Source organism: Amblyomma maculatum, chromosome 3 (genome assembly GCF_055883805.1).
Source record: "Amblyomma maculatum isolate TAMU_Amacu chromosome 3, ASM5588380v1, whole genome shotgun sequence".
NCBI lineage: Eukaryota > Metazoa > Arthropoda > Arachnida > Ixodida > Ixodidae > Amblyomma > Amblyomma maculatum.
The window spans coordinates 197,488,679-197,503,959 of NC_139346.1; the positions used below are offsets into that span (position 1 = coordinate 197,488,679).

Below are 15,281 nucleotides of genomic sequence, written 5' to 3' on the forward strand. Positions count from 1 at the left end.
AGCCAATATTGCGCTGAAATTTTGCGTTATAAATCGAAGTTAATTCCCTCACAAACAAATGACGCTTCATCGTAGTCGCATGGTCAGGTGCATACTAGATTTATCGCGACGTTTCAAATGCTTTCCGTTTCATTTAATTTACCGACATTGCAAGCCTTAGGTGCTACCATAAGCGGCAGTATCGGAGTAGCAGTGGCAGGAGGGATAACTTCATTCTTACTATACTGCTAGGAGTGGGAAAACATGGGGGCAAGCACATATTCATAGAGAGGAAATTTATCAAATAAAACAAGCTGGCACACAATACAAGACAAGACATGACCTAAAATGAAATGAAAAAAAAAAAAAAAAAAGAGGGAACAAGGTATACGGCACAAAGTGCGTCTTTTGACACAACATACGCGTCAAACACGTCACCGGTAGCCACAATCTTTATCTGTCTCGAGATTTTATCGCGTTGCGCTGGCGAACGATGGCTCCAGAGGCTTCTATATGTTTCGCCTTTCGCTTTCGAGGCCCACCTGAAATGCTACGTGCATCAACTTTCGCTTAGTATTCCGAAATGCCAGTGATTGCGATTACGCGTGACGGGTACGCTCGCCGGTGACGTGGAGCCTCAAGATAGTTTGCATGTTTGAACCGAACATCCGCGCGGGCTGCATGTGTCGTTGGCATTAATTAGCACTGAGCTTCCAGCGACTGTCCTGCGCTTTTGCAGTGTTCGCGCTCCGAGAACACGACGCCGGTGATCTGACTCCCCATAAGTTCTCATCTTTTTCTCTTTTTCTATGGCCGCAGGTCCACCGCAAGAAGCGTGTCGTTGCGCGGGTCCGCTGCGAGAACATCAAGAACGACTGCCCGAAGCCCACTTGCGAGGACCCCGTGCTGCTGCCTGAGCGATGCTGCAAGACATGCCCCGGAGAAGGTTGGTATATCACATCTGTAGATACTTTCGCTTTACTTTCCACCTTCGCAGGAGCCGACTTACCGCTTTTTGCGTCCTCTGTTTCATGCGCCCGACAGTGCCGGTCCCGTCCCGTCAGTCCGTCCGCCAGAGGGCTTCTACACGACGCATACCTGTAGAGTTCTAAGTCTATTGCGACGTCACGTGCAGAAATCGGGTCTATAATGCTTTAATAAGGGTAGGCGTGAAAGCTATGCAAGATATCGCGCCTACTTGGGGGCTGTTGGAAAATCAAATTAATACGCGTGACGTATTCAGAGACAAGCCTCAGTGAGTCCGAATGAGGGGGAGGAGGAATAGTTTTATTTGATGTCCGGCAGGATTTAACGCGATCGGGCCTAGGTCTCCCACGTGGGAACGTCGAGATCTTGTCTCTTCGCCGCCATGAGGGCCAGCTGGGCGGCCCAGAGTTGGTCGTTGAGGCTGGAGCTGCGCAGAGCGGCTGACAACCTCGACGAGAGGGTTTCGGGATTAACACCTTTCACCGAACCGGTTTTCTTTTATTGCTTCCTGAAGAAAACGAGTCAGTGCGTGCGTGTGCGTGTGTGTGTGTGCGTGCGTGCGTGCGTGTGTGTGTGTGTGTGTGTGTGTGTGTGTGTGTGTGTGTGTGTGTGTGTGTGTGTGTGTGTGTGTGTGTGTGTGCGTGTGTGTGTGTGTGTGTGTGTGCGTGCGCGTGTGTGTTTGTGTGTGTGGCGAAAGTGAGGGAATCCTTCGTTATACTTAGCCACTGCGAATATTATTTCAGAGTTTAGGTCAAATTATTTTAATTAAATAAACGGGAAATGATCGTGCGCGTATCTGTAAATATATGCATTTCTTAGGCACGTGCGTGCGATATTTAGACAGTGAAGGTCAATATAGCTTGTGCTCATTTACCCCTCTAATGAGACGCCTGTATTTGACTTCACAGAGAGAGAAAAATCGAAAAAAGAAACGCTTTCGAACTCCATCGACGTTTTCTGCGAAAGTGTTTTGCGTCGTTCTCTGCGCGCCCTGTATTATGGCGCCTGCTTAAGCTGCAAGACGGCTTGTTGTTTAAAAGCAGCGCTTCCCAAATTGCGGCCGTGTTTACCAAACAACGAGGAAAGAGAGGGATTGCACGTTTGAGGCCTGTGACAACTATTTTCTCTTTCTCTGCCATGTTGAAAAATGGACCCGTAAGTCGGTTCCTTCTACCGCGCTCGGCTATTTTTGAGTCGCACCTAGCTCTCTTGTCAGCGAGAAAAAGGAGCAGCAAGAACCTTTTTAGTGGTGACGACAAGAGTAATTGCGCAGATGAACAGGTGATTGCTCTTGGGTGGAAGCTTGAGGGAGAAAACTTTGATACGCTTTCCAGGAAGGCAGGGGTCGCGAACAGGGCGTAAAATCAGCGGGGACTCAAGAGGTTTCAGACCCCCTACAAATATTTAAGAGAGGTCGAGACCCTCCGCGCTCCAATATGGATTGGAATCAGGCAACCACTTTAATTCTTGTCAGTGATAGTTGGAACACTTCTCTAGTGTTTCGAGAATTTCGAACTGACTATTATTCAGAACGAATAACATATTTTCGGAAACTCGAGACGATAAAAATAAAAAGTCGATCGTAGTACGCAAATTCTGGAACTGGTGTATTCTTCACACGCGCTAACACACACTGCTTTAGGCGGAGGCTGTACGAATTGCCGATATGCTCACGCGATATTATTGGGAAGCTATACTTATCGCCTATCGAAGAGACCAGGCCTGTTGTTATTGTAATACGTTTGTTAATTTTGGTTTCGTTCGCTTGCATAGCAAATTGTTTATATTTTCTTGTCGGGCTGATTATATCTTTAAGATATAATTGATTTTGCGCCTTTTCAATAGAGTGTATTTAAATCACATGAAACTTGTTCTACTTCTAGTGCAAAAGAACACAATTTGCAAAAAAATTATTTACACCTTGTTTACTCTTACAAAATATCCGTCGCACGTCGGGACTTTTCAGAAAATCTGTACTTTATCCCTCGGTGTCCACAGTAATACAATATAGTGGTTTCGCGAAGTGATGTTTAATATGGCTACAAGTGCTGACGGCTTGTTTCACTGTGCGTTTACTGTGCACTGTTTTACGTCTTATACCATCGAGCACACTGACAGGTTTTAGGGATTTTTTTTTATCAAGTGTCTGTTAATGACTGAGAAGAAAACAATACCGAAAATGATCTTTCCTATTTGCATAAAATGATGAGCAAAGCGGGCCACCAGCCGTTTAGGCCACAAGTTGGCTGACGCATAACAGGTACTGAGTCCTCAGAGTTTGAAAGCTTTTGAGGGAATTTGCAGTTTCATGAAGGTGTTTTTCGCCTGTTTTCGGCTGTTCAACAGCGGTGCGGTAAAGGCCGACACTGCCAGTCTGCTTTGCGGGACGCCTATAATCTCGTGAGGCCCTTATAAAAGTAGCTGAGCACTGCGACATACATAATCACCTGGTGCTCAGTGCGATCCTGAAGTTTGATAGATCTCATTGACGAGAACGAGCATAATAAACCCTTTATGCTCGCAATGGAATAAAAAAAGTTAGCTGTGGTTTAGCTTGTGGTTAAACCTGGAGTTACGCGAGAGCTATATCTGCATGACTACGCTTAGGTTCGGCTTGAATGTAAAGACGTGGCTTTTGCACATAGTAGTTTACTCCATGGTCCCAGCTTTATTATGCCATAGGGGGCACTTTTGACCACTAATGTGTAACGAGGCGAAAGCCTCTATTTTGCGATGGTCCGACCACTAATGTGCAACGAGGCGAAAGCCTCTATCTTGCGATGGTCTGAAGCTCTCCACTACGGCACCTCTTTCTCTCTGTTTTCAATCCCACCTTCGCGATGACGCGATAGCGTAAGCTACCAGCCAACATATAAAGCCCTGCTTTAACTGAGCCGTATGAATGTACCTGCGTTGCCTAGGGATAACGTGAATGCAAGGGTTTTGGCAGGCTGATTGTGATATCACCCTCCCATATGGAAGGAGAGACCCGAGTTGGCAGCTCCTGCCAGACGTAATGTCAGGAAGCCCTACGTCCAGTTCGTGCTCGGCCATGTCGGATGCCAGCTACCGCTTTCCACGACTTCTTCGTCTTCTTACTTCGTTCTTCGGACAGGTACCGGACAGGCCCGGACAGGCATGATGAAATGGCGAGACTGTGGCCAATGTAGCTCTCGCTACAAAAAGTCCCAAATTCACCAGTCTATAAAACGTGTGCAGGCCTACGGCTTTAGGCTTGACTACATACCAGCCTGCATATCTCTAAGCTAATCGACAGTGCGCCAAGAACGCACTCCTGAACAGAGGAGGGGTAGAAGGGCAGCGCTATGTCCGTTCAGCTGCGCGGAACAGGAGATATCCCTATATATACTGATCCTGCCGTACAAAGAGCGCGTCACTGCCTCTCCACTCTGGACGCCGCCTTGTGGGCTATACTCACTTTCGGTTAAAGCCGAAATTCGAAAACAGAATTTCGCGTATTTTTATCTGTTCTTCGATTATACCAAATAACCCAACCCAACCCAACCCAACCGCGACAACAAAACGCGGGGTTAGCCTATTTTGCTTCGCGCTGGCATAGATGTGACACCAAGCGCCTGGCGGTGAATTTCTGTCCACGTTACATCCTATTCGTCGCTCTGCGCTGTGTAGGATTTTAACATGACGCTCAGGAATTGTCATCGCGAGCCATTTCCCCATAATCCTCTAAGACTTCGCCGTGGAGTTTGTGAGCCACGGCCTGTCGCGCGAGTCGCAGGGGTCGAGTCTAATCAAGACTAGCTGCTGGGCTGCGGTGCATTTCCTGGGACGAAGTTGGCGCTGCATGAGGGCGCACACTATTTCCTTCGCTTGTGTCTGTTTCCTGTTTGTCTTGTGCAGCACCAACTTCGTCTCAAGATTTGGCCAGGGTCGCCAGTCGTGCACACGCCACAAAGCGTTTTAAGCGCTCAGTGCGCCGCCCACCGCGTCCAGGCGTCCCCGCCGCAATTGGCCGTGACTAACACCCGCAGCTCGGAAACAATGCGGCTGATTTATCGACGCCCTGAGCATCCCACGCGAGTGCTTCCAAGTGCGTCTCCGTTGTCGTTCTAAAATACGCACCGCCGCTCCGGCGTCAGCCTTCGGCGTGCCTTGTGAAGGGTGTCGCCGGTTCTGGACTGTGTCCTCTTGACGCCACTCGTGTGGCGGAAGAAGACGGGTGCGAAAAATCGCAACCGCGGACAAGTGGGCGCCTTCATCTCGGTGACGCAAGAGTAGCTGCTTCTGGCCGCAGAGAAAACACTCGGTGACGAGGAAGGTCGTTTCCAGGCATCTGTCAAATGCCATTTGTTTCAGTGGTGGCGGTCTGTGTATTGTTGTTGTTGTCATTACCATTTCTTTGAACAGACATGGAGATATGTTTTGAGACAGGGTAACTCGGCGTTTACCTGATACAGCTTGTTTCCCAATTTTACCGTAGATGACTCTGTTTCAAAGGTGCGTGAAAGTGGAAGATGCTGGTTGTGATGGTGGGTATAGTGGACACCTCTTGCTTAATGCGCAGATTTTATTTGATACTATATGCGATACACAAGCACAAACGTGATTGCACGAAGTGAGAGAGAGAGAGAGAGAGAGGGAGAGAGAGAGAGAGAGAGAGAGAGAGAGAGAGAGAGAGAGAGAGAGAGAGAGAGAGAGAGAGAGAGAGAGAGAGAGAGAGAGAGGGTTCGTCGAGGGAACGCACTGGTTTATAGAGCTCTGGAAGAAGGGGGATAATAACGTAAATGAAAAAAAAAAAACATCTGCCAATATTGAAATGATGTTATTAAGATTTTACCGTGAAACTTAATAAAGGATCTAGAGCAGGAACTTAAGTCTCTTTAATGTCGTACGCTACAGTGCACCCTGTGGCATATATAGGGTGTGTTTCAACTTATCAGATATAGGTTTATTTTAAAAAGCCCTAAACGATACGACGAGGTTGTGTTTACATACTGACACGATCGGGTTACCAGTGGTTTAAAATTAACGGTGGTGCAGCGTAAGTTTTGGTACCCGCACCCGAAAATCGATATCGACGTTAATTGTGCTTGCGAAATTGATCTGTGATGGCTTGCATACGCTACGGTTTTTTGAGAGTGCTCTTTTTGTGAGTGGAATGCGTTATACTCCATCGATGCTGTCAACACCTGTGTTTCCTTAATACCTGAATGCTGCTGAAGGCGCATAGAGTTAAGTGTCGTTGTGTCGTTCAGCCTCCCATTTGGGTGGAGTTTTATTTCTACAAGTATCCTCCTCCAAAAATTAAAAAAAAAAAAGGAGAAAAAATGGCGCTTAGTGAGCTGATGAAGCACCAGTGTCGATGTGCGCGTTCCGCAGAGCACGAGCTGTATGCTGTAGTGGTCGTCGCACTCGCTCGTTCAAAATACAGCGAATAATGCCCTGAGAGCCACCCTCAAAGTGGCGCTTCTTTAGTGCAAGGCATTGAGTTTGTCTCTTTTTGTTTATGTTTTGCCTTGTCTTCTGTTGCGTTTCTTAGTGTTGTGCGCAGTGCGCTTATCGCACCTAGCGCACTGCCTTGGCCAGTGCGCTCCCATCTGTTCTTAGACGGCTCGAAGACATCGCTTCAGGGCTAGCATAATGCGTTTGTAGAAGAGCGCAAGTGCGATACAGCGCAGCGTTGTGGCAATGGCTCCTTCACGAGTGCTCAGTTCCTGACGCATGTAGAACTCTCGCAGCGGCTCGCTCATCGCTCACATGGTTGCCCAAGTGCGACCGCTGTGCGCATGGAAAGAAGCTCAGGTGCGGCAAAGCGCGAGGCTGCAGCAATTTGTTTTCCCAAGTGGTCCGCTTAGTATGAATTCGCGGCGGCCATTCCAAGGTCCGCGCGTGGCATTTGATGAGTTGGCTAAAGACGGATAACTAGCCTGTGGTGATGTAATGCCACGGTGTACAGCGTTAAAAGAGCAAAATCACCCTTGCGTCTGCTTTGCTAGTTCAAGTCGACGCCAGGAAGATGTTTTTGCATTTCCTCTGCAGTTTGCTGGTTTCATTTTTTTTTTTTTTTTTTTTTTGCTACGAAAAAAGTGGACGTATACCGGATGAAAACTTGGGCACCTTCTTGCTTATTCACGCAGTTACACGCTCTGCTAAGATGGTACTTCCATACATACTTCCGAGACGATTGGCCTGCGTGAGCCAGAAACCAGTCGAATAGTACTTGATCTTTTTTCGACGAGCACCGCGTTTGAAGAAAGGAGTCTTGAGATGTGAACACGGCTTGTCTGCCTGATACCATAGGTACTTACTGACATTCACCCAGTACATGTTTACAGATCTAATGGGGCAAATAGACAATCAACCTTAATTAGGCTATTTGCACCAGGCAGCCTGCTCTTCTTGCATACGATTATTTTTACGAGCAGCGGTCTGTGAGACGCGGGAGTACTTTTGGCACTACCTGAGTGGGGTTGGGAATAACAGTTTAATGAAACAATTTATGTTACTAAAAAAACACAAACTGTTATTTCATGAGAATAAGTGGGAGCAAAGGTTCTGAAGGTATTTTGGTATTTTTACTTGCACCGATGACCTCATCTTTTCTAATGCAAATACAGGTACAACTTATGCAGAATATAAAAGTATAGGTGCTTTAATATAGGCACCGCTGGCCTTGGCTCGCTGATTTTGGTACTCTACTGCTTATTCCGAAGGTGCGGGTTCGATCCCGACTGCAGCGGCCGCTTTTCGATGGAGGCGACAAACAAGGCGCCCGTGTACTATTTGATGTCACTGCACGTTAAAGGACTCATGAAAAGCTTTGGGACGTTAAACTCCAACAACCAAGGCGAAGGTGTGAAACGTAAATTGAAGGACGGTACGTTTTAATGCGTTATGAATAGCAGACTCGTCGTGAAGAGAACGTGTCACCTGTCACGCTTGGCAGGCGGAAAAGTGGAGAAATTCAATTCCATCCTTTTCTCTTCTACGAGAGAGGCCCGAAAGTGGCTGTAGCGAGAAAAAAAAGTAAATATTGCTAAACATAATGACTCACCAAGGAGCAAAGCAAAGTTTCTGTCCAGTTTGCTAAGCAAAGTTTTGCAAAAAAATATGCTGCATATGAAAATACGACAAGTATGGTAGAAGAAGGTCAAACCAAGTAAAAGGACTACTTATGCCATCGCATAGCAATAATCAAGCGCTCTGGAAATTCCTAAAATGCCGTGAACTGTGTGTGAGGGAATCACACCTAGCTCACGGTTAGGCGTAAGCGCCGCCCACAGACATGCACGCAAACAACACTTTCCCATATATTTTTTCTCGTTAAATATCGTACTGAAGGAGAGACGGCCATTTGTTGACAATTGATGAGTATTTTGAAGAAGAGTGCTACAATGTGTGCAATGTCATTTTGAAGCTGATATGTTTTCAGGACGTTAGGACACATCCCCAATAGGCGCTCTCTCCACTCTGCGTTTCTCGCAATCACGCATGCTTCTCGTGCAGTCAGATATGCTGCCACGTACACTGCATTTGATCAATAATCCAGCAGTCCAAACTAGACAGCCTAGACATCTCTACATGAAAAGTCCTTCTCAGAGGTAATTGAATGAAATTGAATTGTGCGCTGTAGCATACGATGGTTTTGGGGTAAGTCCAGCCGCCTTCGACGTCCGCAAGCGCCCCATATGTCTTTAAACACAGTCTTTGTGTGTACCTGGAAGCCGATAGTGAACGATGAAGGAATAGTTTCCTGTGTACTTTTTATCATACATCTCGCTAGGCGGCCCAATTAAATGGCCTGCAATGAATGCACGCACAATCATTCTTGCATGCTGTCGAATATTCCCATCCACACGCACGCCACCAGTGCTTCCCAGATTCCATATGTGAATATTTATAATCGATACCTAGCTGTTCACGTGAGACAGAGCAGCACGTATACCTTTAATTCGGTACCGTTTCTGTAGAGTCACCTCATTGCATTGCTTTTGTTTTTCTTTCTGTGCAGACTACGCCGATTTGGAGGAGGGTTTGGCGTTGCGCAAGTTGGAATTGGATGATGAAGACAGAAACTCTAAAGGTAAGTTGTCTACTTACGGGTGCATTATGACACGGTAATGGAAGCAGCCTGGCTAAGCCCAAACTGCAATCGGCTAAATCTGTACACCCTTTGATAATTGAATGGGTGCCTGAAGAAGTCAATTCCTGAATTCATTAAATCCACCAACCAGCCAATCAGTCAATCAATCTTGGTTTACTATTCTTCACACGTTTTGAACCCAAAATGCATCTTACATGGGCGCAAAAGCAGTAACGCGAGTCTAGATCCGTGTCATCTCGTAAACAGAGTGGGGAGTGACTGCCCACAAGAGCGGGTAGAAAAGCGAGCACGAGAGGCGACAGCGCGAAATCTGCGTCACGTCGTTGTCGGCAAGACCGAAAATACTAGCGACAGGAACTGCGTTGTCCGGGTTGTATTCGCTTCGCGAGCGGCGACGCGACAGCAGCGACGGCGTCTCCGAGCACTACGTCTCTTCCTGCCTATGCATCCGGTTGGCTAAGTGGCCTCCCGTAGCTGTCACACTGACTCTCTCTGCCATGTCCCAGGGGCCAAGGTGCGTATGTACCCTGCTTCCATTAGCGCCGTGCCGCGTCGGCGGGCTCCGTGTCGTGTCGCAACTGAAGGGGGCCCAGGCGCCGTCGCTTCGGTATAGGAGCGCGCATTACGTCGGAGGCGATCTTTTGATCTCGGCGAACAAGTGTTTTCTACTCACCCTGGCTGAATTTTTCGTTCCCCGTGTCGCTACAAGCTTGGCTTTCTTTTTTCTTTTCTTTTTGTATATTTTGCCCTTCGTGTGCTAGCAACTTCTCGTTTTCTCTCTCCCTCTCTCCCTTCAACCCTCCCTCCCTCGTTTTCGGTCTCTCATGCCGAGCTGGGAATGTTCGCGAACTGGTTCACCGAAACCAAGGTGCTGGTAGGCGCAAAAGGCAATTTTAAAATACTGATTATTGAAGCATTCAAAATGATTTCGGGGGAAGGAGGGGAATGCGTGAGTGTTCCGTCGGTGGCGCTCAACAGCAAGGAGGTGATACTTCTCCGTTCGGACAATGTGACAAAAGGTTAGACGCAATTTGTTATTTTCTTTTTATCTTCATTTAATTTTTTCATTCTGAATTTCTTCGCATTTTTCTGAATCTTTTTATTATAACCCTACGTTTTTTGTGATGCATTCTTCTTCTTCGTACCACAAAAACAGGCAGTTGGTATCGAGCGCATCATCTGTGTGAACGTCCCGGTTTAATTCTCTTGTGTGTGCATTGTGTTTGTGTATAACCATGCAGCGCCAGAGGACGTCGGAGTTGTATAGCCAACTAGCCTGCTCGCAAGTACTACTGAAAACGCATCTACCTTCTTGTGTGACCTGTTCTGATTCGGCGTCCTTTATTAGCTTCGACTCAACGCAGTCAGTCAGCGCCACTTTGAACGCTCCGACCGTCAGACAAACGTCGACGGAGGTTTCTTTATGTTTTCGCGGGCAGCCGTGCTGTCGCCGACGCACGCCATCCACGCACTGGCGTGTCGAACACCTTCCGCTTGCTCCCGGAAAACGCCGCCGTTTGCTCCTCAGAGCTGTCGGTTGTGTGCGGCGTCTCGTTTGGGAAGCACACAGATCGTAGCTTGCTCGGCTAGTCAATGTAAGTTACGTGATGAGAATAGAAAGCGCTCGCTGGCAGGTCTGTTCGCGCTAACAGCGTTTTACGGGGCAGCTCAGAGGAAAGAAAAAAGACTGCATGTGCGTGTGAATGGAGGCAGAGGTCGAAAAGTTTTAGAGCGCGGCTCTTATGCGCCTGCCTGACGTCGAGCCGCGTCACCATCGGCGCCGGAGTAACAGAGCGAGAGAGAGACACGAGGCAAAGATAATTTCTCACAATAGAAGAATCACAGCTCTGCTTCGCTTACTCATCTGACATTTCAAAAGGCCCGCCGGGCAGAGTGCGGGCCTCAGCCGCCTAAGAGAACTTCTCAGAAGAGAAAGAAGAGCCACGAGGTATCCGCCGCTCGCTCATTGGACACCCGAGATGGACCACCTGGCAGGGTGTGGGCCTCACCATGGCCGGTATCAACAAACGCCCTAAACGCTCTTGCTCTCTCTGGCTCCCCGGTACCACGCTCTCCCCTGGCGTTCTCTTTGGCTTTGTAAGAAAAATCAATCAAGCAAACAAACAAACAAACAAACAAACAAACAAACAAACAAACAAACAAACAAACAAACAAACAAACAAACAAACAAACAAACAAACAACAACAACAAAAAAAATGCTAAAGCGCAGCGCTCAAATTGCATTAGGGAATGTCTTAATCGTCCTCAGATTTTTTTTTTGCCCGGTTATCACGAAACTCGGAGGACATGCACGAGGAATCGTTGCGGAGCGCAGCGGTATAAGGTCACATGACACTGAATGGCACGCTGCAGTCCAACATTCTTTTTGCTAATTGCTGCTCAATTCTGCCCCAACGCGGAACTACGTTCCTAAGCTCGACGTCGTTGTCTCTTGTTATACTTTGCTTATGAATATGCCAGGACCTGGGATCGCTGCTTCTGATCATCTGGATCGAGAAATCTCCATCCACGCTTTAATTAGCTGACTTTTAGACTTTCAGTGGATTAGCTGAAACGTATGGCAGTGGTAGTGCAAGAACTTTCGCGTCTAACCAGTAATTTCACCCGCCGAGCTTTAGGTGCAGTAATGTATGAACTCTCGGCCACTTCCTCCTAGTCCGGTGCCGCGTGGTTTTCTTTTGGGTTTCAATGCGGCTGAAATCTACCCGCCGCGACGCAAAGCACTTCACGCCGCATCGCTACTACCGGAATGCATCCTCGAGGCCGCGTCAATCGGGCTCGCTTCACAGAGCATAACCTTCTTGAAGAGCGCTCACACATGTCTGGGAAAACTTGCCGCCGTGTTGATGGCACGTATTTGTTTAAACTAGTTCTATGGCTATGCAATTAACATCGGCCTGTGATGCTCTTCTGGATGATACGTGGGTCGTGCCACTGAGATGCAACGCGCTTTTATAATCTGTCGCACTTCACGAGGACACTACCCACTAGAACCTAAAGGATAGGAGGTCTTTGTGCCTCATGGATAAAAAAATAGATTTCCTCTTCCTGTGCCTTCTGAACAAGGTTTGTTTTAGCTGTGCTATCGTAGGTTACAGCCTTGTTGTGCATCATTGCTTAAGTAGAACAACGTTATTTCTCTCTCTCTCTCTCTCTGTCTTTTTCTGCCGGGTGAAAAAATTATCTTTCCCTTGCTATCCCTCCCACTCAGGATTTCACTTCGTACCGACCTGAAAAAGTGAGCGCTTTATATTTTTCTTTTGCTTGCACCCTCGCTTCCGAGTTGTCGATGCTTGGAAGCTGTGGAGCTGGAATCGGCTGGCCTGGTAGTTTTCACACAGCGGCGAGTTATCGAAATGGCCACAGCAATGAAGATGGCGTTTGAAGACGGAGAACGGACTGCGCCCGCCGGGGTGGCGCAGTGGTTACGGCGCTGCGGGATCGAATCCAGGCCTCGGCGGCCGCTTTTCAGTGGCGGCGAAAAGCAAGGCGCCAGTGTGCTTGTGCCATTTCAGTGCACGTTAAAGAACACCAAGTGGTCGAAATTTCCGGAGTTCTCCACTATGGCGTCTGTCATAGCCTGCGTCGCTTTGGGACGTTAAACCCCACAAACGAAACGAAACGAAACGAAACGGAAGAGAAGAACAATCTTAACCTCGTACGCTGGGCTATCGATGGTTTGGTTCAAGCGTTTAAAGTCCCAAAAGCGACATCGTCATAGTGGAGAGCTCGGCGGTTACTTGCATGCACTAAAATCGAACAGTACAAGAGGGTACATTTCGCTTCCATATAAACACAGCCATCGCTACTTTGATTGTACCCGCTTCCTCAGGATCTGATAACTGCCACGGGTTACTCGGCTGGTTTATATTGACAATTCGCTTGAAGGTGTAACCCCATTTAGCTTCCACCTCAGCATAGTTCTGAGATCGCCGTGACAGATTTTTAAGCGGAAACAACCAACAATTGGAATTCGCGCCGAGGAAATAAACGAGCGGGTATTGTCTCACAGCACTCTATCGCAAATAAAGTGCGTGAGAAGCGGAGGATTCATGAAAATAGACAGGATCTTCAAGCTGAAAATTTGACTAAGCTAAGGAAAAGGATATTTTTAATAAGACGAGAAAAGCAGCGTCAAAGCATAACTATGCTTACTTAATAAGAAACTTAAGCTAATGGTCCTGCCTCTCCAGCTTGTATTGCCTTTTTTTTTTTATTGCAAACTTTTGCCGTTTCAGCATGCGCGCCATTGAACAGTACTTGAAAAACTCCTAATTGGCTCTGCAACTGGTTTGTAGGCAGTTCTGGTTTACTACCATGCTATAACAAATAAAATAGTCTACGCTGAAGCGCAGCGAAAATTGCACAATGGTGCCGTAAAATAGCAATGGATGGAAAGCAATTAAAACTGCACACAAACGGGACGCGTGTTAAGTTTACGCCTGCCTCTGGAAAAAGCATGAGCTGGGAAGAAGAATGAATTACATCGGCTTGTGGAGCAACGGAGGAATCATTTTAAGGAAGAATCATTTTAATTATAAAGGGATCACAATGGAAGATTTTTTCCGTAAAAAAAAAGAAAAAAAAAAACAAGTCTATCCTAGTACGTTGTTTCTGCAGAAGCTGGTAGCATTATTTCACATTCTGCGCAGTCTAGCTACCTCGTTTTTTCCTGGCACGTTTTCTGGTTTTCTTTTTTTTTTTATATTCTGGTTGATTTCTTTAATTAGAGGTCTGGTCGGCACAGTTTCGAATTGGAGAGGCGAACACCGGGAGGAGAAAGCTTGAACGAACCGGCACCGATGTAGAGTGCACGTGCGTGCGAAGGTGGAGGTAGTGTAAACGGCACGGTGTTTCTCTTCGTGTTTCCTATCCCGCAGTGCATGCACGTGTGGCCTAGCGCAATTAAGAGGACTCTTCGAGAATAAACAGGCCCCGGCTAATGAAATCTCGTAACCCGAGCTACGGCTGGGATAGCATTTTGCCCTTGCTCGTGCGTTCTCTCGTTTGCCTTGTGGGCAAGGCATTAACGACGAGTGCGTGTGCGTGCGTGTGTCTTCGTGAGCGAGCGTGCTGCATCGAAATTCTTGCCCCCTCTCCGTTTCATTCTTTTTTGTTATTATTTTATTTTGTTTTTGCGAATTCGATTGCGCTCCTTCCGTGTTAGGAGCTGCGCGATCGTGGTTGGAGAGCGGCCGGAAGTAGTCTCAATGAAGCCGAGGGCCCCTCTCACGGTCCACTTGCGCTTGACGCGCATGCCAAGTGAGGTCTTCTCACGTCGGCGGTGCCGTGAGAAATTTCGGAATTATATCGGATCATTCGAGTACAGTAACACGGGAACGCCATCTCTCTGTCCTCATGCACAAAGCCTAGAAGAAAAAAAATGCACCAGAGATTTACAGTTAAAAACTTCAGTCATGTGCGCAGTGTTTAAAATGGACGACCTGGGATACTAAAGTCGCGCTTCACAGTTTCTCCTCCATTTTGATAGCTCGGCTGAGGGCTCTTAGTAGCACTTGCAGAGTAGCGCGCTAAATTATTTTTCGTTGTACTTTTGTTCTCAGGTCATATAGCTGCTATGCTGGGTGCTGGCCACGCATGGCCGCTCATTTCCAAGGCAACCCCTAGCTGCCCACTGTTTCATCGTATCGCTACTGTAACATATTTCTTCCCAACAGCAATGAACGCGGGTACCTTATGCGGACGAACGGAAATCTGAGCTAGTTGGTGCATTGCAAGATCAAAAAACAGCGCGGCTACTTGGGACAAACAGAGAGGAGAACAGCGCTTGTCCGTTATTCTCCTCTCTGTTTGTCCCAAGTAGCCGCGCTGTTTTTTGATCTTGCGGACCGACGTATTTTGCAGCCATATAAGTTAGTGCTGTGCGTAGCCTCGCTTTTTCCCCTCTGGAGCAGCGATTCATATCACTGCTCTGCACTGTTTCAATGTCCTATTTAATCTATTCGTGTCTGTGCTTTCAGCACTCTCTTTACTGTCCATGTCAGAATCCCACTTCAGAGAGCCGGGTTTTGCTACCGGATGCCACCAGACGAGGGCTCTATGCCAGAAAAAGTGTGCCTAAATGGAGGATTTTTGATGGAATTAAACCTAAGAAGCAACAATGGACGCAAAACAACCAAAATCGATAATCTCCGTTTTGAATACTGACGCACTACAACACGTGGTTCCCTTACGGAGTGTAATCGGAAT

The 15,281-nt window shown here is 47.4% G+C and overlaps 1 protein-coding gene across 1 annotated transcript in view; it reads left to right on the top strand.

The window, feature by feature from the left end:
* Positions 1–15,281, top strand: part of LOC146197378 (dorsal-ventral patterning protein Sog-like) — a 209,862-nt gene that overhangs the window by 136,230 nt on the left and 58,351 nt on the right. Inside the window, exons 3-4 of the mRNA XM_084599190.1 lie at positions 799–925; positions 8,957–9,028. Coding sequence (XP_084455316.1) covers positions 799–925; positions 8,957–9,028 — 199 coding nt within the window. The remainder of the gene's footprint in view (positions 1–798; positions 926–8,956; positions 9,029–15,281) is intronic.